The following is a 25578-nucleotide window of genomic DNA, read 5'->3' as shown; positions in this document are numbered from 1 at the left end:
GGTTTAGGAAAAATTAAGAACTACAGCGTCTTCTTTATAAGCAAGTGATTTTTGGTGGGGGAGAAAACTTACTCCATTTTTTCTTTTTTTTTTAGAAAAATTGTCAAACTAAATTTTACATTTTCTGTACACCCCATCCAGAGCCATTATGCACCTGTATAATAAAATGTTTTAGAATAATATAATAATAAAACTTTCTGTAAACAGGGCCATGAAGAATGACGTCTGTTAATTTTTCAGCCACAGTTCTTCTTTTGTGGAGCTCTGAATCAGATCCATTAAGCGGGCATTAATTCTGGAGGCATTACATTTAGACCAAATGTAGCAGGTTTCTTGGACCCTGTCCAATGCTGAGTAGACGAGGACGCCGTGCCCGGCCGTCAGGAGGCTCAGAGGCATGACGGTGCAGACAGCAGGCATGTTGCAGGGTCTGGGGGTGCTCTGCGGGGGATGGGGCGGTGGTGGTTGTTGTTTGCACCGACTGACGAGGCAGCCGGGGCAGACGTCTGTTACGGCTCTGCTGTCGAGCGGACAGGTGTGTGCGTTTTGGTGGGGGTGACGCGCTTTGATGCGCCGCCCTCAGCTGAACTCTTGTGTCTGCTCATGGCTTGTCTGATCTATTTCACGTGATCTATTTTATCTGGGATGACATGGGATTGGAATGGGATTGGCAAAGATCCCACCGCACCAGAGTTTTGAAGTGCTGGGCCCAAAGCCTGACCAGAATTGATGGATCTCCCCTAGTACTGGATCAGTGCCTTCTCAGCTACACCAGCAGGAAACTGCTTGCTTCTTTTGGGTGTGGTGCTGAGAGATTCTAGTCACTGTATTCTATCTGGTCTGTATATGATACGTATGCTCTCCTGTAATAGAATGTGTGTAGTCCCTGCAAAGGTAAACCTGACCCTTGTTTTGAGGTCCCTCTGGAATTGTCACAGAGCAGCTCCTGCCGTACGCAGACCCATCTGGGCATGACTCAGCACCTGTTACCCTTGAGACCATGCCTGGTCACTTAGGCGAGAGAGAGAGAGAGAGAGAGAGCGCGCGAGAGAGAGAGAGAGAGGGGGGGGGGGGGAGAGAGAGGTGGGGGGGAGAGAAAGAGAGAGAGAGAGAGAGAGGGAGAGAGAGAGAGGGGGGGGGAGAGAGAGAGGGAGCGGGAGAGGGGGAGAGAGAGAGAGAGAGGGCGAGAGAGGGGGGAGAGAGAGAGGGAGGGAGAGAGAGAGAGGGGGAGAGAGAGAGGGAGAGAGGGAGGGAGAGAGAGAGGGGGAGAGAGAGAGAGGGGGGGAGAGAGAGAGAGAGAGAGAGAGGGAGAGGGGGAGAGAGAGAGAGGGGGGGAGAGAGAGAGAGAGAGAGAGAGAGAGAGAGAGAGAGGGAGAGGGGGGAGAGAGAGAGAGAGAGGGGGGAGAGAGGGGGGGGAGAGAGAGGGAGAGGGAGAGGGGGGAGAGAGAGAGAGAGAGGGGGGAGAGAGGGGGGGGAGAGAGAGGGAGAGAGAGGGGGGGAGAGAGAGAGAGAGAGAGAGGGAGAGGGGGGAGAGAGAGAGGGAGGGAGGGAGAGGGGGGAGAGAGAGAGAGAAGGGGGGAGAGGGGGAGGGAGAGGGGGGAGAGAGAGAGAGAGGGGGGAGAGAGAGAGAGGGGGGAGAGAGAGAGAGAGAGGGAGAGGAGGGAGAGAGAGAGAGAGAGAGAGAGAGAGAGAGAGAGAGAGAGAGAGAGAGAGAGAACCTATGCTGTAAGCAGTGCTGACAGCACAAGCTCAGTCCTGCAAGTCGTTAAAAACTGACTGGGACAGCAACTAAAGAGAGCCGTGGAACTACGTGACCTGTGATCATTCACAAAGCACAAACAACAACAAAAAAAGACAATCTGTCTGAACCACAAGATAACCCAGGACTCCTAGGCGTCCATCATCTGAGGGCAATTATTGTGTTTTCTTTATAGGAGAGTTTGCACCCAGAATGCTGTCTTGAGGCTTAAGCACAGGGGCTTCACACTGTTCCACACATCTGACACCAACACGTGTGGGTAAACTCCTGTGGTTTTTTGGGGGGTTTTTTTCCTAATTTTTTGAACTACATTATTACAAACAGACAAAGGCAGATGATGGCATCTCTGCTTCGCTGTGAGTCTCCATCTTCGTGCTGTTGTTGTCTGTGGCATGGTAAGAAAAGGGCTATTGTTTACGATGAAAATAATCAGAGATGTCCATTACTGCAACAGAGAGATTTTATAAGTTCCCCCAAATTGGAGAAATTTAATGGAGAAGACCATTTACAGATCTCTATGCTTATAGTGCTGTGGAATCAAAGAACTAAAAATGTCTGGATATGCGAACAGCACCCAGGCTGTTTGTGGTTCTAGCCCGGCATCAGGTTTAGAACAGCCTACCAATAGCTGATGGAATCTTTGCAGTTCACTTTGAAATCTAAGGCTTGTAAAAGGAGACAGAGATTCTGTTTTTTTCCATCAGGCATTTGGATGCAAAAATGAGCCTTCGTGCACAAAAGAAATATTGCAATATTTTGAAACCCCCGTGTTTAATATGAGCAGAGTTTTCCAACTGGTGCATCTTCCTCGGTTCAACCCTAAAACTGTTGTAAGCAATTTATTTTAGGAACATTGCAACCAGACTGTCTTTACACCTGACTGCTATCAATAAAATTGTTGTTCCGAGGAAAAAAGAAAAATCTCTGTGACATGTCCTGTCCTCTGTAATCAGTGACTAAAAATGGCACCATGCTTCAGCTGCATTAAAAGAGAAGTTTGGGAAGTCTCGACTGTTGGTTATTTTTGCGTGTGCACAGCGCGCAGAAGGGCAGGCTAAGCGGTAGGCGTGCGCGTGTGTGGAGGGAGAGGCTTTCGGAGAAAGGTTGTGACGAAGGGCGTGAGATTGAGGAGAGGAGGCGGAATCCTTCTGTGGCTAAATCTGGCCGAGGTTAGCAAGAACTGTAAAAATCGATTACAGAAGCTTTTAACGCAGTAGACATTCATGTTCCTAGCCGAGGACCAGAATGTTGCCTGTTATTTTGTGGAAAGCTTAGCAGTCAGCAAACGGCAAGGTCCCCTTTCCCGAACGCCTTTCCCTGCCTGCCGTAATTTCCCCTTAATTCCCCTACTATGAAAAGAACATCCAGCTCCGGCGACGAGAGCAGAGGGACTTGCGTGGGTTTGTCGAGCGATAGCACCTGCTTTGCCGTGCCTGTACCGGAGCCAAACGGCGGCAGGTCAGGGAGCCGGCGAGGTCTCCGGGGACCCGGAGGCCGGCCCACGTGCCAGTCACTGATCCCCGCGGAAAGCGACCGAGAGCCGCGCGCGAGGCGGTGTTCCGATAGCGGGATGGATTATTTACAACTGCCGCACTGCCGTCGCCCGCCACGTTCTCGCGAGCCAGTCCAAACATTACACGGCCAATTACACCCTGCCAGCCAGTTTCACATCTCCATCAAATTATCCCTACATTGTGTTTAATTTCAGCCCCGAAGATCACGGCCATTTTATATGGATCTGTGGAGATGATACATTACCCTAGTAGTCCTGTCGGACAGGCGAGCGGGCGGACATAAAGCAAGTCTGCGGAAAATAGATAATACAACCGACGACTGCTTTCTAGATTAAAGTGCAATGAGAGGCGAAGAATGAAATTACCCCACCGCATTTCTCTTTTAATTTTTTGACTTCCTCTTTAATTCATGTACTTCACTTAAATAGGATGTCTGCTAGGAGAGATGGATTGCATATGAAATTGTAATAGTCGGCAGGCGAGGACGTGAAGAGCTCTCCGCATTGAAAATGCATTAATTTCTGGTTTACTCGAATCCCAGCGAAGCCTTGTCTCTTAAAATAGCCCCGCGGTCCTGAAGTCCTGCGCGCTGATTTTGACTGGGACTGCATGCGGAGTCTCGAGAGTACTTGAGGGCGTGGGGAGTCGGTGCATGTCTGAATCATAACAGGTGCTTACAAATCAAAGGCTATTCAAATCAGATGGAAATGCCCTCGCGCTCAGCGGCGAGGCGCCCTCCATGCTACCGGGGGGGGGGGGCTTGTGCAGCTTGCGACAGCCAGGTCTTCTACTCTCAGACCGACGTTATCGGGTCTGTTGGTGCACACGTGGAGATGCGTTATGAGAACTCTTCATAAGAGTGACAGCATTTGTTTTGTTCAGAGAATATTCCTTCAGTGTCCTTTAGGATTTGTTCATCACATAGACAAGGCTCGGAAAGCCTCGTCTTATTTAGTAGTCTTTGCCGAGAGAAGGATGTCCTAAATCCTTGTCAATTACAGCAAAATCTTCTTAGGGTCCTTTTGTTCCACCTTCCAAATTGAAAATAAATGAATCTGATAAACATGTCGTGAAATTTGCATGACTTAATTATTATAAATCAACAGAAAATGGCACGTTTCATTGTACCGTTTCATTTTAAAGTTTTACTTTGTGCCATCTGTAACGCGTGTATGTCAGCAGTTTCATTTGCGTAGAAAATTTGGGAAGTCACATTGAATTTACTTTGGCTAGAGCAGCATTCGTTCTGGGCAGGCTTTAGTGCATCTGTGTGCCTTATTTATTTATTTTTGTATGAATGTGGGAGCTCTCCGGTGTGATGAATGGTGACAGAGTCGTGGCATGCGCTGATAAACCTATGGAGGGCGGATTACGTGTATAATCCCCTTTCACCCCGGCATATTACACACTCACAGACACTCATGAAGGGGTCAAGCGGTAGGTAGCCTACTCGGTGCGGCCTTAGACGGGGAAGTGCCCGTTTCCCCAGTGCGTGCGACGACAGGCCGCCCGGCTGAAGGACGCCGCGTAGGCAGAATTCTTGGACGGGGCCGAGGCCGCCCAGCGGGTCATCCGGCGTTTTCGGGCGTGGGGAGAACAGGAGCAGAGGTGGGAATGGGGGGTAGTAGCTGTGGAGTCATGAGCCGGGAGTGAAAAACGGAGGGTGACCTTGGAGTTGCCACAGCCGAGCAAAGGTCAGTCGCGTAATTCACTGGACGATAATCTCGGACGCTGACATAAGAGTCGTTACGGGCCCCCGGAGCCGATGGCTTCCTGAAGCCGTTTTTGTAGTGTAATTGAGAAATTAGCCTGTCAGTTCTTAATGACTGGTCTGGTTCTTGGATTTGGTAAGAGTGAGAGGCGGGAATTTGCTTCCGCGGTTTCCGTTGCTGTCGGCAGGCTACGTTCGTTTTTGTAAGGAAGCAAAGCCACGGAGAGGACAGGACCGGACAGCCACGGGAAATGATGTCATTTCAGTGCAGGGAGCCTCACAAAGCATGGATTCGATGCATCAGTTGGAATCTCCGCAAAAATGTCTGATGCACTTGCGGGTCAACGCTCCTGATCGCTTGTAGCGTTAGTTTATTTATTTGTATTTTTGTGCTGCGCGGAAATGATCGGGTTTTTGCTGGGGTTTGCCCTACACCCAGAGAGTGATGCATTCTGGATAATGGGCTCACCAAAGCACTTAATACATTTAAATATGGGACTAATTAAACAGCCCTGCAGGCGGATCTAAAATGTTAGTAGAAGCCGAGCAGGACTTAGCCCTTACTCCCTTGAGTTTCTCTTAGTTAGAATAACGTGCCGTTGCGTGTGTTGTGTGGTGCTGCGTCATGGGTGATATGATATTGACTTTGGGTATTTCTAGATAGGCAGGCAATGGTTGCAGCTTAGTAACTCTCCCTTGCAGCAAGCTGAGGGCAAATGCTGTGTTCGAGGGCATGAGTTTACTTTTTGCATCATGAAGGTGAACCTGTATGCCTCTGGGGTACCTGCTAGTATTACGAGGGATTGCAGAGGAGGACGGTTCTTAGCTCTGATGGGTCTGGGTACATGCATGGGTGTGTGCGGGTGACGAGCAAAGAAGATGCTCGCGCAATATCGCCGTATCCTTGGAAGCGCACCGCGGAGACCCCGGCACGACACCTTGGCGACCGGTGTCGTCCCGATAGACCCCACCAGGCGCGGGAAACGGGCACCACAGAAGCCTGGCCGACATTAAGGCAGAATGGCAAACGTGACATGATTGCAGTTATGATGCATTTCGAGCTCTCGCAACGCGTGGCTTATGGGGGAGGGGGCAGCACAGGACAGCGATCAATCATCCCGTAAAATGACACCTTGCAGCAACGCAAAAATGCCAGAGCTGGGACCGGCGTGGCACTATCAAGAATTTGAATGGGTAATTCTCACTTCTGCGCGAAGCCTGTGAGCTCTGTATGTTCTGTTCGCTGTCTTGGTTCTAGGTGCTTTAGACAACGCTGCTGTGTTTTATCCGTAGTCCTAGGTGTGCGTTTCTCCACAAACTCCACTCATCGGGAATGAAACGCTTCTTCACAACGCTACACAAGCTGCAATATGGAAAGCTGAAGATTTCCACGGGAAATGTAAAATGGAGGTTTTGACGTCCCTGGTCTGGAATCCTCGGTTATTTCTATGTGAAAGTCCATGCCGTTTATATTCCGTGAGGAGAGCAATAGCAAGGTGCTTCATTAAATTACTGGAGCTCACAATATTCATGGTCCAATAATGTGATCCATATTTCAGCTGCAGTGCGTGACTGCATGGAGTTGAGGTTTCCCATGAGTGTGCGCTCACGTGTTCCCATGAACCCGCTTGGTCATTTGAAGTGCATTTTATGTAGTTGTTCGGTGTTGCATTTTGAGAGCAGAGGTGTTCAATTTCACTCATCCGGCTCAGTTTAGTGTATTAGGAGAGGACAAAATCTTGTTTCTAGTGGCTGTATGTTATTTGCAACAAGACAGTGTCATGCAATGTCAGAGTGCATAATTAATTCTGATTATCCCTGTATGTTGCTCACCATAATGAATACTCACCCTCTTCTCCAAGTGCTTTAGAAGCCCAGACAGGTGGAAAATGTGGTGTAATAACAATAATCATCCGTCTTCAAAAGAACCATCTCAAAGGACATTGCTTTCACCATGTAATTTAAAGATCTCATTGTACTTTGCGTGGAACGAGACTAAGTTCATTTCTTGAGGATCGTATGTCCATAGTGTATGTGAATTTTGTGAAAAGGTCAGAGACTCACATACCTGAAAGACAAAAAACCCCACTCACATGATTTTGGTGATCATCTGCCTGGTAGATTTTCTCTCACTGAGTTTTCTCGCTCCTGCAGTTGGAGTTCTTTCTCCACCTGCTGCTCTGGGGTGACATTGAGTTCTCAGAACTCGGTAAACCTCTCCAAGATGCCAAATTCCCAAAGCAGCTGTCTACAATGAAGACAGAGGCACTTGACAGCAATAGGCAATGAGTAGGTGTCTCTGGGTGATTACAAGACTTTGACCTAGCAAGTAGACAGCTTCATCTGAAGCTACCTGTCACTCAGAGCGAGAAAAGAGCTACAGGCCTTGGTTGACATTGAATCCGACACGCAGTCACTATGCCGATTCTTATTGGCTCCTGAACAGACCACTAGTTGGCACTGTTGCGTCACATTGACGTGTGCGAGTGTGCGAGTGAATGGGCTTGAGAGGGGCTGTCTGGGGACTGTTCGTCTCATTCGAGAGCACTGGAGACAGATCTGCTCATCCCGATCCTCCCCAGAAGTTTGGACACTGAGCTATTGTTACCCAAGCTTGCCTGCTCCGCCGACCCTGAGCTTCATGGCCCCATTGGGTCCACTACGAGTTCCATGCCAGAATCGATAGGTTCCTCCCCGACCGTTGACCAGAACCATGCGCTCGATCCCTCAGGCCTGGATTTTTCCTCTGATCCAGCAGCTTGCACTGCGTGCTGGCGATCCGCTTGCTGGCCCGGAGTTTTACGATCTCCTCACTCCTCATGAAGTGGATGCAGCCTGAGCTTGAGGTGCTGCAGCCGGTTTGAAGCCGGAGCTCCAATTTAGTGGAAACATCTGGACGCGCAGAAGTTGCCGGGTGACGGGAATGTGCAAAAAGAGGCTAAGCCGTAGACTGCTGCACGCACGCACACACACACACACACACACACACACACACACACACACACACACACACACACACACACACACACACACACACACACACTTTGTGCTGGCTGCAACTCCATGCAGCCAGGCGACCATGGATTGTTATCATAACCTTGTCAAGCATAAAATGTCTAAGTCTTATGCATGTAGAAGCAACAGCAAAAACATTAAAAACGGTCACTTGATGTTTAGCTCCATCTGTTGTTTATTTTCCGGGGTCCTCTGGTAATGCTTTTTACACCGTGGGGGACCTCCTATCCTGAAGCCAGATTTGTTATAGCTGCTCTATGGCTGAAACCCTGTAATCTAACATACAGCGCATAGCACACGACAGGCAGTTTTGCTACTGCCCTTTGTAGCCACTATCCCGTCGCACTCCGTGAAGGAAGGAGACAAGACAGGGACCCGTCGACTCCGCGCGGTCCCACAGCCCTCGCGCCCGCGCCATCTGACGGGATGCTTTACGCCGCTTGTCTCGGCTATAATTCCGAAGTTTTATTAGGTCTTTGCGGAAGATTAAAACACTATTAGCGCTGCACCGACCATCATGCACTCCAGCTGTTGCCTTTGTTTATGAGCAGAGTGTTTTACGACACAGAGCGCTTAGTCACCTACACAATTACGGCTAATGGACGCCAGAGCCGGCGCGGGGTGGGCGGGAGACGCGGCCGCGCTCACGTGGGCGTGGGCAGGAAGAAGCACGGCAGGCATGGGAGATGGAAGGGCAGACCGCGTTAATGGAGGACTGGCCTTTAGAAGTCGGGTGGCGAACGACGAGGGACGGAAACACGCTTAGTCGTAGCAGATGTTCTTACATGTATTACATAAGACCGTGTGCAGTCAAAGAGAACTTTTGGATGATTGGACTCTGAAATGCAGTCTGTGTGTGTGTGTGTGTGTGTGTGTGTGTGTGTGTGTGTGTGTGTGTGTGTGTGTGTGTGTGTGCGCGTGTGATTCTCTTTTTTCTCAGGTGGTAGAAACCAACCTGGTAGCTTTCGATTGCCACTGGGTCATCATTAACGAGGTAAGTGACATTGCATAATGTTGGAGTCAAATTGCAGAATACCATATAACAAATGAATATTTAATCTCAGGATGATACAGATGTAATGATTCTTCTTTCCTTTAGATGATCTGTAATGTTAATGTTCCTTGTTCATGTATGCGACTGAGAAGAACACTTTTTTGATATTTCCTCACTTGGTAGTCAAATAAGGACCATCTGCAGTACTCTGATTCAAATTAGGACTGGCATACCAAGGCAAATTTACCATTCCAAGAGAATTAAACGTGATCTTTAGACAATAAGAATTTTTACAGACTGCTCATCTGGCAAAGAGAAATTGCAGAAAGGATTTTGGGGTTTAAGGGTGAGTTCCCCTGGCTATATGTTCACTATTTTAAGAATTTCTCTGTGGTAAAAGTTATTCATCTACCAGGATTAGGCAGGGAAATTGGAACAAGGCTTTTTTTTAAGATAGTCTGGCTTTTTTTTTTTTTTTAACATATCCAAGAAAAATCCTGTTCTGGTCTGAGTTACTTTTAAACTCGAGAGGCATTCCGTTTAATAAAAGTGCACTCCAACCCTAACAATATACATGCTACGACAATAAAGCTAAAATGCATGCATTCTCTGCCTATGCTATATTATTTTCACTGATCTGAGGTCAGCCAGTACTGAATCCAGGGCGGCCCTCTTGAGTCCCGTGTGGTGGTTCAGAGTGCCTGGTTTAGACCATGAACGGCCCCCCCGGCGAGCTGCAGGGTTCAGTCGTATGTAGTGGAGCAGTGTGCTGGCTGATCTACGCGGTGCCCTCCTGCACCGGATCTGAGTGCTGACACTGAATCACCCAGAGCTCTCTCCCGTCTCCCGCCAAAACTCATTCCAAGGCTTAATTTAATCTTGTTTTCTCACCCTACTTGGTTGCTTTAGTTTCAGAGGGACATTACAGGGTCTGTGAATACGTCTGGTGTGTCATATGGTGCGTTAGGTTTCCGTTAAGGTATGGCAAGGCCCCGCCACTGTTAAACAACTGCAGTTCTGTTTCACACAGATCAAGCTTATCAGATATCTGTAAATGATAATGATTATAGCGACCAGACACTAACCACTACTGACCCAGATGGTAGACGCGGAGCCCTACTGAGGCCTCTCACAAGCACGTATTACAGAAATGAGCTGTGCTACTGAAATGAAAATAACTGGAATGACAGTTGGATTGGGCCATGAGTACAACATGCCTCGGTTGTAAAGGACACCGACCGCGCGTCCCCCTCGGGCAGGACATTCTGGGTTCTGTATTCCGCTAACCTGGGACCACACCTCATGATGATGTGAATGAAAAAAGCTCGGGGTTCTTTTGAAAGATCGTATGTAGTGGCGTTAGGGTGCGGTTTTCCTTTCAGCCCCACTGTTTCGGAGTGAATTTCACCTGTTAAGACAGAACAATGGTGTCCCAGTGCTCTCACCGTGATGGTTTGACTAATGTTCCCGTATTTTTCTACAGTCCGTGTAGCATGAAGAATTTGATATTAGAACATATGCACTCACAAATCTGACCACGTTCAGACAGGACAGAGCCGTCAAAGGACTTCGCTGTGAAAACCAATTTTTGCAACATTGACCAAATTTTCTTTCTCCATATTAATAAATTGTGACTTAATTTTCATGGGTAATGACAGAGACACTGATTTATAGGGACAGGAGAACAGATTATTCCAGGTGTCACTATCTATATTTAATCCCAGTCGGCCATGCTGGAGAGCTCCAGGCATGTGGTGTGGTCCATAGTGCAGTTTGCCCCGTAACTGGGCCTACCATTAAAAACACATCCTGGCATACATGTGATTTACTCCTAATGAGTACACGTTGCTGCTGATAGCCATTCTTTGTTACTGCAGTAATATCAAGCATTCCTTCAATCCCAAAAACTGGAAAAGTTATGTATATTGCTAAGCACATATTATTAAACACGTATAACTACAGTCTGGGTCTATGTATTACTTTTTTTCCCACATTTTGACATCATTTCCCAGTAATGATGTAATTGTCAAGAACCCTGTGATTTTGGAAGCATGAATCTGAGAGTTACACAACCCTCACTGGCCACTGTCAGTCCTGAAATTCTACACCCAGAGATGGAGATAGCTTCTTTTTCACGGCGACCCGTTACACCGCTTACAGTTGGCCTGCCTCGACAGCAGTCTAACAGGTGGGCAGTTACGCAAGGCCCTGCCAAAACCCTAACCCTAAACTAGGCCATAAACCTGCAACCTTCTGTCTGTGTCATTCTGATTTAGCTTCACTAATTAAACATCAAGTGCTTTTTGAGCTCATCAGCAAGGAGTAAAAAAAAAATACAATAAAAAGGTAATTGCGCTGAGGCATTTTCATGCTCGTGTGAATGTGTGCGTCGTCTTAACCGCTGTAGTCCTAGAGGTTGATTCGACCATTGGGAGGGATATGTACACCCTGAGTCCTGTGTGCTAGCCTGATGGCAATTGCTCTTCATAAAAGGTTAATTTACAGATGTCATAACGCATCTCTCCGTCTAAGGACAGCCCGCGTCTGGCGTACAGGCTCAGACTCCACCCAGAAGGCGTGGGTGCTGCGGCAAACCTCTGATGATGAGATTCTGTGATGGGGGGGGGGGCTCTCCCCTCCACATGCATTTAGTCCCACCAGCTCGACACAGATGACCTGATTTATGAAAACCCATCACAGGCGATGTCGATCACGCAGGTACCAAGGCCCCCCCAAACCAAACGAGGCCTGTCCGAGGGAGGGGTCTGACGATCCCGGAATGCGCCTCCGCCGAGAGGGCGTGCCCCATCCGCTCCTGCCTCATTAACCCCGCCCCTCCCTCCCTGCTCCGCCTGCCGGTGCGAGGTACGACCCCTGGCTAAAAATAGCAGTGATCCGCAACGCTGCGGAAGGACGACGCGGCGGGTGCAGCTCTCGTTCCACCATGTCTCCACCCTTCCCCGTGACTCCTTTCACCTTGCTCCCGCACGTCAGCGGCCGTCCAGGGGACAGGCGTCACGCGGGGGCCCATTATAAATAGGCGGGCTGTTTAGGCAGTGATATAAATAGCCGCGCCATTTTGCAAAAGTGGCTGGAACGGGGTGAACCCGGGCCGACGAGAAAAGGAAGACAGCACCCTTGGCGTGAAGAAAAATGGTTCGTGGGCTCCGCACGGGAGAGTTGTGCTCGTGGAGGAAATGGCTATTTAAAGGCCAAGGGGGCTGCTGGCTTCTTGAGGTGTTCCAGGGATTTTAGCAGAGAGTGAAAATGTGTCAACATCAGGACGTGTGACAGTTATCAGGCACTGATTTGGAAGTGATTAGAATTCGGTATAATTCTATGCCAATTCCTTCTTTTGATGTTCTCTCTTTCCTGTGTTTCATCCTTCCCCCATATAGGAGATCTCTGATCTGGACCTACATGAGTTGGTGATGAAGTCTATTGGCCGCTTGACTCTGATCAGACAGACATTCCCTCTTCCCCAGAACTCGAGCCAGCGCTGTGTCCGGAACAACCACCGCATAAACAATTCCCTCTGCGACCCCAAAGACTCCAAGGCCCAGACGCTAGAGGTACTCCACTCCCCGCCGTCCTCTGAACATAACCGTTCTCGTAACCACGCCCATGCTTGCCCTATCACAGTCTGACCCAGAAATATGCAAGGATTTCAGAAAGGGGCTTGTTTCAGACTTGATTTTTGTCCGGGCGTTGTTTGGTGTTATCGTTATTATTTTCTTCAAATCTGCACGATAATCTAATAGGTAGATAATATGAGAAAATGTATTTGGCATTCTAAGAGCACAACAATTACCATATTACAATTACAAGCTTGGAAAAAAGGCTTGAGTCTTTTTTGAGTTGTTCTCTTTTTTGTGTTGACCGTGTTATGCCAGATAAATGTCTTTAGTATGCTGATAGAAAGGTAATCAGATGCCTCTAAATGACACTTCCCCTCCTGGAGAAGCCTGTACCACACTGACTAGTTTGCTGTTTTCCTCCTTCGGTTTACCTGATTATATTAAGTACAGTATGAGAGTGTCAGATATCAGTGTAAGCATGCCTGCGTGCATGCATGGGGTGTGTGTGCATGCGTGTGTGTGTGCGTGTGTGTGCGATAGCGCAGTACAGAGTGCAGTGTAGAGGAAGAGCGGCTCAGTGATCAGCAGTGTGGGCCAGGAGACGGTCCATTTCACACAGCTCTGATCACATCCCTCCACTGGAGGAGTCCGCCTTCCCATGGGCCCTTGGCCCTCCCAGCCAGCCCTGGCCCTTCATTGGCCCCTGGCACACAACAACAACAAAAAAACTCCGTGGTATCAAATCTGCCTCCTTCGGCCTCCTTCGTCTACGACTCCACACATTTTGTTTACGTCCCCCGGACGAAAGCTGGAAGGAGTGGGAGAAATGGCACAGGAAAGGCGAAGTAACCGCAGCGCGCTTCCGTAACGGAGAGGAATTCCCGTTCATGCCCTTTTCCTCTGTAGCTTATGTGCCATATAGGTTTTCTCACCCAGTGACCATTTTCCGGATTGCAGCGGTATGCAAATTGCCAATATGGCTAATGTGTTTTTGACTGTTATGGAGGACAAATGCTGATGTCAAGAGGTTTTTTTTTCTCAATTACTTGTCATCTGGGCTGCGATGGATGTGTGGCATGTGTGTACCCACACACACACACATGTGTACATGCACATGCAACACAGTGTCAAGTGTGCAAAAGCATTGTGGGTTATTAAGCAATGGGAGAAACCTAATGGCCACTCCACTTTATTTATGATGGCCTCATTAAAATGGAGACAACACTCAGGCGAGATTAGAGCAGTGCGATCGATCAGAGTGGAATTAGCTCTACTCCTGCTTCCAACGTCACATGGCCTACAGTATGTGTGTGTGTGATTGAGTGTGTGTGTGCGTGTGTGTATGTGCATGCGTGCGTGTGTGTGTGTGTGTGTGTGTGTGTATGCATGCGTGTGTGCGTGCGTGTGTGTGCATGCGTGCGGGTGTGTGTGTGTGTGTGTGCGTGTGTGTGTATGTGCGTGCGTGCGTGTGTGTGTGTGCGTGCGTGCATATGCATGCTTGTCTTTTGTAAGCAGCACGTAGTCTTAATTCTCACTCCCTGTCCCTCCCTCATAAATGGTCTTATATCATGCCTACTGTCACACCTAAAAGCAAAGGAACCACAAGAAAAGCCATAAGCAGGTGAATGAGCTCCAGCAAGCTTATTAAAGTACCTCGAATAACAGTTTAGGCTCCACAGAGTGCCGCAGTCTTTGTGCAAACAGCCCTAAGCCAGAGACGATAGCGTTCGCGTCTCTGAAAAGCGGGCCCCGCACACCAGGTGTTAGGCATGACTTTTCCATAGTTGATCAAAGCTCCATTGCTTGCTGCTGATCCCATTGTGTTACTGTCAGCACTCACAGATGTGGCTCGGGCTCCGAACAGCTCGATGGCGCGCACCTGCTGTCCTCACTACTGTACACAACAACAACAACAACAACAACAACAAAGTGTCCAGCTGGAGAACCATGCATGTCCTTTTCCTTGTGAGACAGTGATTAATCGAGTGTCTCGGTCTGTCCCCTCTCACGCACCACCCGTCTCTTCTCTCCGACCCAACTTCCCTGCTCCTCCACCCGCGGGGGGTCAGATCACCAACCGCTACATCTACGACACGGTGCTGCTCCTGGCCAACACCTTCCACAGGAAGCTGGAGGACCGCAAGTGGCACAGCATGGCCAGCCTGTCGTGCATCCGCAAGGGCTCCAAGCCGTGGCAGGGCGGACGCTCCATGCTGGAGACCATCAAGAAGGTAGGGAGATGTGGGGTGGGTGGAGTCGGGCTAGCAGGCGGGGAGGTGCTTCCTTTTATTGATTTATTCAATTTTGTTTACTTAATGACATTTTTGCACTATATTGGACTGTTTGCACTTGTGTAGCATGTTGTTTCGTGTCGCACCATGGTCCTGGAGGAACATTGTCTCGTTTTTGCTGTGTACTTGTATATAGCTGAAATGACAATAAAAGCTCTTTGGATTATGAACTTTGAACTTTCGTTGTGGCATCCACGCTGTATGCGTGCGTGTGTGTGTGCATGCGTGTGCGAGTGTGTGTGTGTGCGCCTGTTTCCGGCAAGAAAGAAGAGAGAGAGAGAGAGAGAGAGAGAGAGAGAGAGAGAGAGAGAGAGAGAGAGAGAGAGAGAGAGAGAGAGAGAGAGAGAGGTCTGCATGTTTCTAGCTGCCTACGTTTTAGGCGTCCCCTGAGCTTGTTCACCCCTCGGGCCTGTGACGGACTGTGATGGATTGTGCCGGGCAGCGTGATGCTCCCCTGGCCTGCTCCGCACCCTCGACCCCTGCCTGTCTCACCCATGGTGTTCCTCGCTCCCACCCGGCTCCCCCACTCCACTGCCGGGTTCTCGCGCGGGGACGTTCAGACACGAGCCCGTGTCTCGCGACCCGCGGCTCGGTGTGAGCGAACTCTTTGTGCTTGGTGAAGAATGGCCTGTGCTATGTCTGCATGCACACGTATCAGCACACCCCTGTCATGCGGCTCCAGAGATATGACCCTGCTCTCTGTTCCCCCCTCTGCTGAGCTGTGACCGCCCGCACAAATTCAGTCCACACAATCCCCAGACGCCACCATGCCGAACACGCCCGGGAAGCCACGCGGGAGCGGTGGTGTGCTGATTCCTGGATCTTTAAATAATCGCTCAACGGAAGCCGCGATTCCAAAGTATTTGTAGATCCGTCACATGCCCATGATGCACAGGCACACACTCCGGTGGTGAAGGTCAACCCCCTTTTCTCTCAGTATCACTTTAAAGACTCCTAAAGAGATATATAGATCATACCAGACCCGAGTGATGCCTGGACATTTTACCGTACGCCAACCAGATAACGGGTTCCTATTTGAATCCTCCAGGGACGTGTCCAATGGAACGTTGCTGTACAGCTTAATTACAGGAAGTTTGTGTTTATCGGCTTTTCAGTGCAGCCCGGTGTGAGCTCGTTTGGAAAGCGTTCGTCAGATTTTATAATTGGTTGTCTAATTAATTCTGTCAGGCCCGGCACTGGCGTGGCGCGTTCGCTACAGTTACGGCATCGTTAGCTCAGGGTGGAAGTTGAAACAGGATGTGGCAACAGTGGGTCTAAGAGCACTGAGTGCTGGAACGGAAATGAGCTCCAGTGACTCCAGTGAGTGCCTGAGTGGGAGTGGGCAGGGCGCTTTTTCTCCCGGGACTGGGAAAATCTGCTCGTGGTGTAGACTGCCATTCCATGGAGATTTGACATGTGGCAATAACAATTAAGATGATGATGGTGTTGATGATGATGATGATGATGATGATGATGATGGATATAGCTGATGTGCAATCGTTTAGCTTATTTCTAGTTCAGCGTTGTTTTTTTATTTCTAGGCGCTCCATGAATTGTGCAAACCTGGTAATATGCATGAGCAATACCGTCTTTAGTACAATGGTGGTGTCCCCTTTGCAGGGTGGTGTGAGTGGTCTGACCAGCCTGCTGGAGTTCACGGAGAATGGCACCAACCCCAACATCTTCTTTGAGATCCTGGGCACAAACTACGGCGAGGACCGTGGACGTGGCGTGAGCAGGGTAAGGGCCTTCCAAGTCTCGCTCACAGCTCCCGTCCTCTCCGTCACCCCTATAGGTCCCCACCCCAACTCCCGTCCTCTCCGTCACCCCTATAGGTCCCCACCCCAACGCCCGTCCCCTCCGTCACCCCTATAGGTCCCCACCCCAACTCCCGTCCTCTCCGTCACCCCTATAGGTCCCCACCCCAAGGCCCGTCCCCTCCGTCACCCCTATAGGTCCCCACCCCAACTCCCATCCTCTCCGTCACCCCTATAGGTCCCCACCCCAACTCCCATCCTCTCCGTCACTCCTATAGGTCCCCACCCCAACTCCCGTCCTCTCCGTCACCCCTATAGGTCCCCACCCCAATGCCCGTCCCCTCCGTCACCCCTATAGGTCCCCACCCCAACTCCCGTCCTCTCCGTCACCCCTATAGGTCCCCACCCCAACTCCCGCCCCCTCCGTCACCCCTATAGGTCCCCACCCCAACTCCCGTCCTCTCCGTCACCCCTATAGGTCCCCACCCCAACGCCCGTCCCCTCCGTCACCCCTATAGGTCCCCACCCCAACTCCCGTCCTCTCCGTCACCCCTATAGGTCCCCACCCCAAGGCCCGTCCCCTCCGTCACCCCTATAGGTCCCCACCCCAACTCCCGTCCTCTCCGTCATCCCTATAGGTCCCCACCCCAAGGCCCGTCCCCTCCGTCACCCCTATAGGTCCCCACCCCAACTCCCGTCCTCTACGTCACCCCTATAGGTCCGCACCCCAACTCCCGTCCTCTCCGTCACCCCTATAGGTCCCCACCCCAACTCCCGTCCTCTCCGTCACCCCTATAGGTCCCCACCCCAACTCCCGTCCCCTCCGTCACCCTTATAGGTCCCCACCCCAACGCCCGTCCCCTCCGTCACCCCTATAGGTCCCCACCCCAACTCCCGTCCTCTCCGTCACCCCTATAAGTCCTCACCTACAAAGCTCACTATCAGCTCCTTTCTATAAGGTGAACGTGGTGACACCATTCACTTAAAAACATTATTAAAAGTTTTTCAATAGGATGTCATCGTAGTGTAATTCAAAGTCATAGCAGCGTCACAGTGCACCTATGCAGGTGGTTTACCTACTTTTTTTTCCCCTGCCCTGTTTGTTTGTTTGTCTTGTTTATGGAACGGTAGCACAGGACTCATCTTTCACTCATCTGTGATTAAATCTTTTCCGTACCCTGCATTTTGCTAATTGAAATGGTCATATTTCTTTGTATTTGCTTGGTCGAACAGTGGATGGCAGATCGGCTCTCGGCGGCAGAGTGCCCTCCCGTGGACGCGCCGCACGTCGCGCGTGACAGTTGTCGCCCATTAGCACGCTCTCTCTGTCTAGGTTGATCGATGACCCTTTCGTGTCGGAGCCGCGCTACAGGAGCTGTATGTCACTGTCAAAAGTCCCCTGGGAGACCCGTCAAGTGCTGCGTCACGGGGTCACATTCAGAAGCACTGATTAACAGCAGGGGTCATGGTTGAGGCCTGCCGACCTCCGCCCAGAGGTGTAGGTTCAGAAGCTAATAGCAACATCGGACCCTGCACCACCCTGTTGATTTCACTGATCCGTCCCGCCTGCTGGCTCGGGCTAATTGGCCAATCCTGGTGGCTGCGACTACAAAATAGGGAAAACGGTCCCTTTCTGAACCTGAACCCACCCGTTTGCTTCCGGCATTGGCAGGGCACTAAAAAGCACGTCTTCTCATTGGAGTCTGGAGGATTGCCATATTTTGAGCCCTAAACCATTTGAAACATCAATGACCAATTTCGTTTCTAAAGCGCGGATTAGCGCTGCTTTCTCGCGTGCTCTGTGGCGTGGTCCTCGTGCTGTTATGGGTCAGATCACTGGTGGAAGGGCTGTCGTCACCAAGCCCCAGATATGCAGTAATGGTGTTTCCGCTCTGAGAGAGAAACGTGCTGGCAGTGCGATCCAATTCCCCGGTTCTGTTCGGCAGATCTGATGGTTTAAAATGATTATAATGATAAGATTTGAGTCGTGAGCACATTTCCAGACGCCCAAGGTCATGGCACAAAAAAAGAGCAAAGAGAATAAAGAATGAGAGCGTGAAAACAGTACACAACAGAAGGACGAAAATCTAATGAAATTAATAAATAACTGTTAATGTAAAAAAAGAAGTGACTGAGATGCAGTTATGTTAAGCTGTTTACAAAAAGGAAAAGCAACAAAGAAAACAGTTGATGGTCAGCCAGTCCAAGGTCCAGTCCACAGTCCTGATGGCTCTGGTGTTTGTTAGAGCACTGCCGTAACACCCCGGACACCTCTAGTAATAAATTGCATAAAGCAGTTAATTATTCTAACTATGTTATTACGGTTGATTACAGTGATTATGTGTCACAAACACACTAGACCGTGCACGTTTAATCTGAGAAGGGACCACCTGATATTACCCAGCTCCGTGTGCGGGACTCTCGTGTGCTCTGATGGGTGGGGGTCAGAGCATGGCCTCGGGGGAGGGACGCGAGCACTCCCCGGCCCTTCCATTGGCTGAGCAGCTGTGTCCAGCCCCTCCCCCTGGCAAATCCCAGCCTTCCCTTGTACTGGAGACCAGGCTGTTGCAGCTCACAAATTAAATTGTCAGATCCCATTAGAGATAATGGTCTCCAGCAAAAACAAGACCATGCCACGTCTCCCGAAGATGAAATGAATCTTTTAAGTACAAAGTAATTACATTATGCAAGATTTCATAATCGGGGAATGATAATTGCTTTTGAAGGGATCAAATACTTGCTTGGGAACCGCGCGGAATAACATTTGAGAGGGGACACGCTCGGTCCATTTGCAGTTCGTCGGATTAGCGTGTCTCAGTAAACACTGAGGACTACAGCTTGTGCTCTGCGTGTGTAATGAGTTAAATTGTTTGTACACTTTTTGATAATATTCAAATGAGTTGTAAAATAAACGCGCAGCACTTAAACCTTCATGTAGAGCTATTTGTGAGGCAACAGTGAATCTCTTCAAGTTTTAATAGTTTCCAGGTTCTTTATGTCCCATCTGTTTAGTAAGTGCACTTATTAAAGTTGAGGAGGACACATGACAAATGTGAATCTCGGCTGTCGCATTAATCACGCAAATTAGTTCCTGTCATGTCTAGGACAGATAGGCCTTGAAAAGTGCTGTATTTCAAAAGATTATGAAGACATGCAAAAAACAAAAAAAAAAAAACCCATCCTGCTAGCTTTAGGCGAAACGCTAGCTCCTCCGAAGGACGCACGGCAGTCCGCTCCTTCCAGCCGCTTCCTCGGACTTGGCCATGCCTTTCGTGCTCCTAGTGACAGCTTTCAGGTGTCCACCCTGAGGTCAAGGCTGACGTCAAGGTGACTCCCCCAAGCTGGTCAGTCCCTCCCATGTCAGAACGGTCCACTTAAGCTCTCTTCGGCTGTCTCGGCGGTCGGCACCGGCCCACCAACGCCCACATCCATTCCCCCTTTTTACATCTGCGCATCCACCAGTCTTGCCCTCTTGTTCCTGTGTGCACTCCCATGCCCTCGGGGGTGTGCATCCAGAGATCTACTTATTGGTATTAATGGTCCAAAGCAATCTGTCTTAATTACTATTACCTTCGTGCAAAAATTGGTTTTCCACATCGTTAGTTCCTTCAGCTGCGAGCGGCTCGTCGGCCTATGCATCGCCGCGTCTGAAAGTATCACCGTATGCCGGCGAGGCGTGTGTAATCGCGTGATTAGATGGGGAGAATAATCGTTCTTGCAGGGATAAGACACATTCGCCTGGGTCTTTTTTTTTTTTTTAATTGAAATTGCGTTTGAGATCAGGTCAGGCGGTCATTACTTCGGAAGAGCCGATAAGGGGGGTTGGGGTGGGGTGGAGGGGGGATATTGGGGGGGCGGGCGAGCGAGGGCAAACAGAGAGATCTGGAAGTGATAACTTAACTAGTTGCCTTTAGCAGACACTTATTTACACCCCAGCTACGCAGCACGCATATCTTATTAGCGAGTCCCTCTCCAGTGTAAGTCTGAGCAGCTGCACTGATATGCGCAGGAGCTATCACGAAGCCGAGCTCCGTTCAGACGTCACTTCCGCAGACGGGCCCCGCTTCCAGTAATGCCTCCAAAACACTAATGGACCTCGGGGTGAAAGCTCTCCAAACGTGTGTATTAAACTTGTGAAATCTGTACAGTGCAAGGGATATCCCCTTGGATACATCTCTCTATTTCTCCCAATTTTCCGTTCCATTAGGTAGCTTCAGATGTTCCTTTAGAAGCCCGGCCTCTGCCAGCCGGAGGGGGCGGGGCTGGGAGCGAGAGATGGGAGCTGTTGGGGTTGAAGGGACAGACAGACTCATTGATTTGTCCTGCTCCAGAACCTCTCCCTCTTCGCGCATGTCACGCACACAGCTCCCGGCGTGTAAAATGCCTTCGGGTTCTCGCTGGTGCCGCTCCTTGATTTTCCCTGGGTCGCAGCGACACTTTCTTCCAGACCTGTGACCTAGATGTCATTCTAATGTCGTTAAAGGGTGGACGGAACCGAACAGACTGAAGGGAGGCGGCGTCTGAGGCCCGCCGTGCTCCTGGTCATTCCCCGTGTTCCCTGCCCACTCCGTGTTTTTGCCAGAGATCTGTATCCGCCCTCGCGCCTGTGAAGTGCGCTCTCGCCCCCTCTTTTGAGATGGCCCGCCTCTCCTCGCCTCCGGCACTGACTAAAAAGGACCTTGTCCCTTTGGGCGTGTGTCCGGAGGGGCTAGCGGACAGAACACTCTTCCTGATAACTCAGGTCAGGGATTGGTGGCTCGGGGAGATATTGACTTTCTTAAAAGTTTCGGTTTGGCCTTTGAACCCACGCAGAAGGGTACGAGGGAGGATATTCTAGATGGACAAACCCCATCCTGCCTCTTCACACTGCTGCTCTGACTAATTGGTGCACATTATTTGGTCAGAAACTCATGGAGGTATCAACAGAAAAGACTTGAATCCTCCTTAATTAAATTTCCTGTTCCTAACTGCATATAAATCTATAAAGAAGAGCATGAATACAAAACATATTCTGTTATGTTAAACTTGCTGGTAAGTACTTTATTTTTAAATATCTTTTCAAGTGTAGAATTTCAAGTTACAGCACTTAAAAATGCACCGTTCAGTGTAAAATATTCCTAGACTTATAGTGAGTGGTAAATAATATTTTATTCCTCAGTGCAAGGACGTGTGTTGTCCTTTTTTGTTTAGAAACGTATAAACTGAATATATTTGATTCAAGCTCCAGCTAGAGCTAAACGACATAAAAATTGATCACCCACTGAGTCTCCGTACATCAGTAAAACACGCCTGTTCCCATCCAGAGATATAAACCTGCTCTTGGATAAACATAATAGCCATTGTGGCATGTTAAAGACATCTGGTCCATGCTTGAACAGCCTGGAAAGGAGCCCCTGTTCTCTCTCACGCCTCCACTCCCAGAAACCCTACTCCTTGTAGGCATGTCTTGTATCAGTTTGACTACAATACAAGAGATAACTAAATATAACAGATAAATAAAACTGCGAACGACTTGGCTCACCTCTGTTACGGTTGTTTTGAATCGCTCGGCGCTCTCGCGGCCGATAAACCTCCGGCTGGTCGAGCGCCCCCCGAGGCTCGCGGTCCACAAAACAGAGATTGGTGTGGCTCCTCCCACACGCTGCGGGGACGTGCTCCGGTCCTGAGAACGCGGCTGAGTGGGGCGCCCAGAGCAGCGCTCCACCTTACCGGGAGGAACACCCGAGGCACACTGAGCTTGTGGTTTTTTATTTATCGTGTTCCGTGATAGGGGTGGCAGGGAAAAGGCAGAACAGTGGGGATAATAAACAATTCCTGCATCTAGAGATGTGCTAAAGTCACGTGTGCATGCAACCCCCCAAACACATACACAGACACACACACACACACACACACACACACACACACACACTTATCAATGTGTTCCCAATGAATGCACCTTAGTTCGTCGGTGCTGACCAGGTTGTTTCCCTTAATTTCAACATGCTCAAGGCATTTCCCTTTTTTAATACCACAGAGATTTCCCTTTTTTAATACCACAGAGATATTATTTATTGTAGTAATGGTTTTATTTTTAATTGTGTTCTGAATTTCCTGAAGTGTGCATTATTATCTTTTGAAGGTATTTTGAATGTTGTGAAACCGCCGGGGATTCAAACTGCCAAACACCAGCAGGCAGATTTAAAGGAGCTTTGCAAAAATCCCCTGACTGTGTCTTCATCTTTTATAGAAAACTGTGCTTTTAAAGTGTCGGAGTTCAGCAGGATGTGAAAGGAAAGGTTCCCGAAAGGGCGGCGTGGTGGCACGCACGCGTGTGTGCGCGTGTGCGCGCGTGATCCAGGTGCCAGGCGTGTGTGGCCCTGTAGGCCTCGGCAGAGTTACAAGGTGTAAAGCTGGGGATTACAGCGGGCACTGCCTCTCCTCTGCCCGGCGGGCGCGGGTCCCAGCGCCACGCGCTCGCCACGCCCGTCCTCCTGCAGGGAGCGGATTAGTGGAGCGATGCCTCTTTCCAGCTCTTCCACGTCACCACACCCTGGCAACCACAACATTCCACTGCTACATGTCCCTCACTTTCTCCTTCCCGCTCCCTCCGCCTTCTCTCTCTTTCTCTCTTAATCTTGTCTCTGTTTCTCTCACACCTTGTCCGAGTTGCCTTCTCTCTCGCTCGCTCGTCTCTTCACTCACTTTCTCAGCCACGAGCCCGCCCCCCTTCTCTCGCCCCCTCACTCGTTCTCAATCGCCCTCAGCAAGCCTTTTCGCTCCGTCTCACTTTCTCACCCCTTTTCTCAAGCTTTGATCACTGCGATCGCCTTTTTGCAGTCCTCCGACCCCGATGAGGCCGTCCCAACGTGCCAGCGCGTTGCAGGTCTGTTTTCGGGTGGGTTTGTTGTTTGTTTGTTTGTTTGTTTGTTTTTAAAGGTCAGGAGAAGGTGTGAACGCGACAGGCATCTTTATCCGCCCAGCGAAACATGCGCCCATGGAGAAAGCAGCTGGCTTCCCGCCGCTAAAGGTGTCATATATCTCCGAGACCTTTTTCCGCGGGAGTCGCGTTCGCCTGGCGACTTGCTCTCCACCAGGTCCTCCCTTCAGCTTTCTAACGTGACTCGCGCCATGCAGTATATTACTTGTGCGCCACACAAAGGCTCCACCCACAACAGGACTCCGCCCCTCGATTAAGCTAATTACGCAACACTCTCCCAACAATGCCCCGCCCCCTGAATGCTGCAGCAGGAAAGGTTGGTTTCCATAGGCAGGTGCCCCTCGCCTGACTCCGCCCCCTTCTCCACGCTATCGTCCTCATGTCACAGAGGACTCATCACTCTCACTTACATTAGGCTGTCCTCAACCACCTCCGCATTCGGCCTCGCAAACCATAGGATGAGACATTATAACGTTTGATTCTGGCTCACTTACTCTTTCTCTCTCTCTCTCTCTCTCTCTCTCTCTCAGTCCCTCACTTTCCCCTTTTCCGTTGCCAGGCTGCTCCTGCGACAGCTCACCTGGCTTGTGCTCCGCCAACCCCCCCCCCCCCCCCCCCCCCCCCCCGCAGTCAAATGACTGAGAGCCAGATCTCAGAGGGGGGTGCGAGCCCTCGCTTCAGCACCACCCGGTGTAGTAAGCCGAGCTGAGGCCTTCCTTCGCTCTCGTTTCTCCCTCTCCGTCTCTCTCTAGCTGGGGGGGCATGCTTTAGCAGAGCCAAGCCAGCCTCCTCCCTGACAGAGTGTCTACAGGATGAGAAGTCTTCTACGCTTGTACTCCACACAGCTGGTGGTATACACATTCAGCAAGTGGAGGGGCACCGGTACAATAATACACCACGCTTCAGTTTGATATGTGCTTCATTTGCTGAACACACACGTCACACGCGTCGCACGTTTCGTTTAGTGTTTGACACGGTCATTGGCTAATTAGAAATTTGGAGTCACGCGTTACGGACCTTCAAAATGAAGGGAGCTGGTGGCTTTCTGTAAATTAATCTGCATTCCAGTTGTAAGTCTTCAGAAGGCCATGTCAGGGACAGATGAGGTTGTCGAGTATAAAGCGGCCAGACTGCACAGGCTCATGTTTAATGGAGGAGTCTGGAGCACATTCCAAGTGTGGCTGTAAATCAGTGTTTATCCACACATCGCGGTTGGTTTTTGAATACGTTATCACTGGGTTGGTCGCAACTAGCTTTATGTGCATGCACACAAACACACACATACACACACACACAGATGCACGCGCACGCACACACACACACATATACAAGCAGATACTTAATGTAGCTGTAAAAACCATTAACTCATACGTCCAGTTCGATTTCAGTTTAAATTGTGGTCAAGCTAATTAGCTTTCTGCTCTGCCACTCAATTAATTTTGCCATGTTTCCCACATTAAAACTTTACACTTCAAATGAACTCCGAGCTTGGTTTTCTATTAGAGAGTCTAAACAAGAAACCGTGATTTGTTTTTATTTACACTATACGTACACGTAACTGCTCATTCAAAACCCTTTTAAAAATTAAGCCTCGTGCTAATAACTATTTGCTCCCTTCAAAAAAAAGAACTTGGTCATTTTCAGATGAATTGCGGAAACATTTTGAATCAAATCAAAGACAAAGTAACAACAGTGAGGGGCGCAGAATAAACTACGTAAGCTTGAACCGTCTGTAACGGTCTGTCAGACAGCTCGTCCTCGGAAGATACACAAGCACGCTGAACAAATCGGATCTGCGCTCGGAGATAATCGATACTGAATCCCCTAACATCTATGTGTCTTCACAACAACATTTCCCGTGCTTTTACTGGGTATGTTCATTCAAATCCGTTTCCTTCTATATTTCGTTCCAAACTAATCATTATCATTTATTTCAGAAGCAGCGAGGCTCGGGAGCGTAGCCTGTTAAGTTTAGTTTATCTTAGAAAATGATAATCAGCTGATTTATGATTTATGACGTTTTTGAGACCCTTTGGAAGT

General features: G+C 49.6%; 1 protein-coding gene across 1 annotated transcript in view; it reads left to right on the top strand.

Annotated features, from left to right (window-relative positions):
* The window catches only part of grid2 (glutamate receptor, ionotropic, delta 2), a 238262-nt gene that overhangs the window by 150054 nt on the left and 62630 nt on the right, over positions 1–25578 (top strand). Inside the window, exons 5-8 of the mRNA XM_026999786.2 lie at positions 8940–8993; positions 12392–12565; positions 14641–14802; positions 16483–16602. Coding sequence (XP_026855587.2) covers positions 8940–8993; positions 12392–12565; positions 14641–14802; positions 16483–16602 — 510 coding nt within the window. The remainder of the gene's footprint in view (positions 1–8939; positions 8994–12391; positions 12566–14640; positions 14803–16482; positions 16603–25578) is intronic.

The sequence above is a fragment of the Electrophorus electricus genome, chromosome 23, assembly GCF_013358815.1.
Source record: "Electrophorus electricus isolate fEleEle1 chromosome 23, fEleEle1.pri, whole genome shotgun sequence".
Lineage (NCBI taxonomy): Eukaryota > Metazoa > Chordata > Actinopteri > Gymnotiformes > Gymnotidae > Electrophorus > Electrophorus electricus.
The sequence above is the reverse complement of the archived record's forward strand: the minus strand, read 5'-3'. Positions and strand labels throughout refer to the sequence as shown.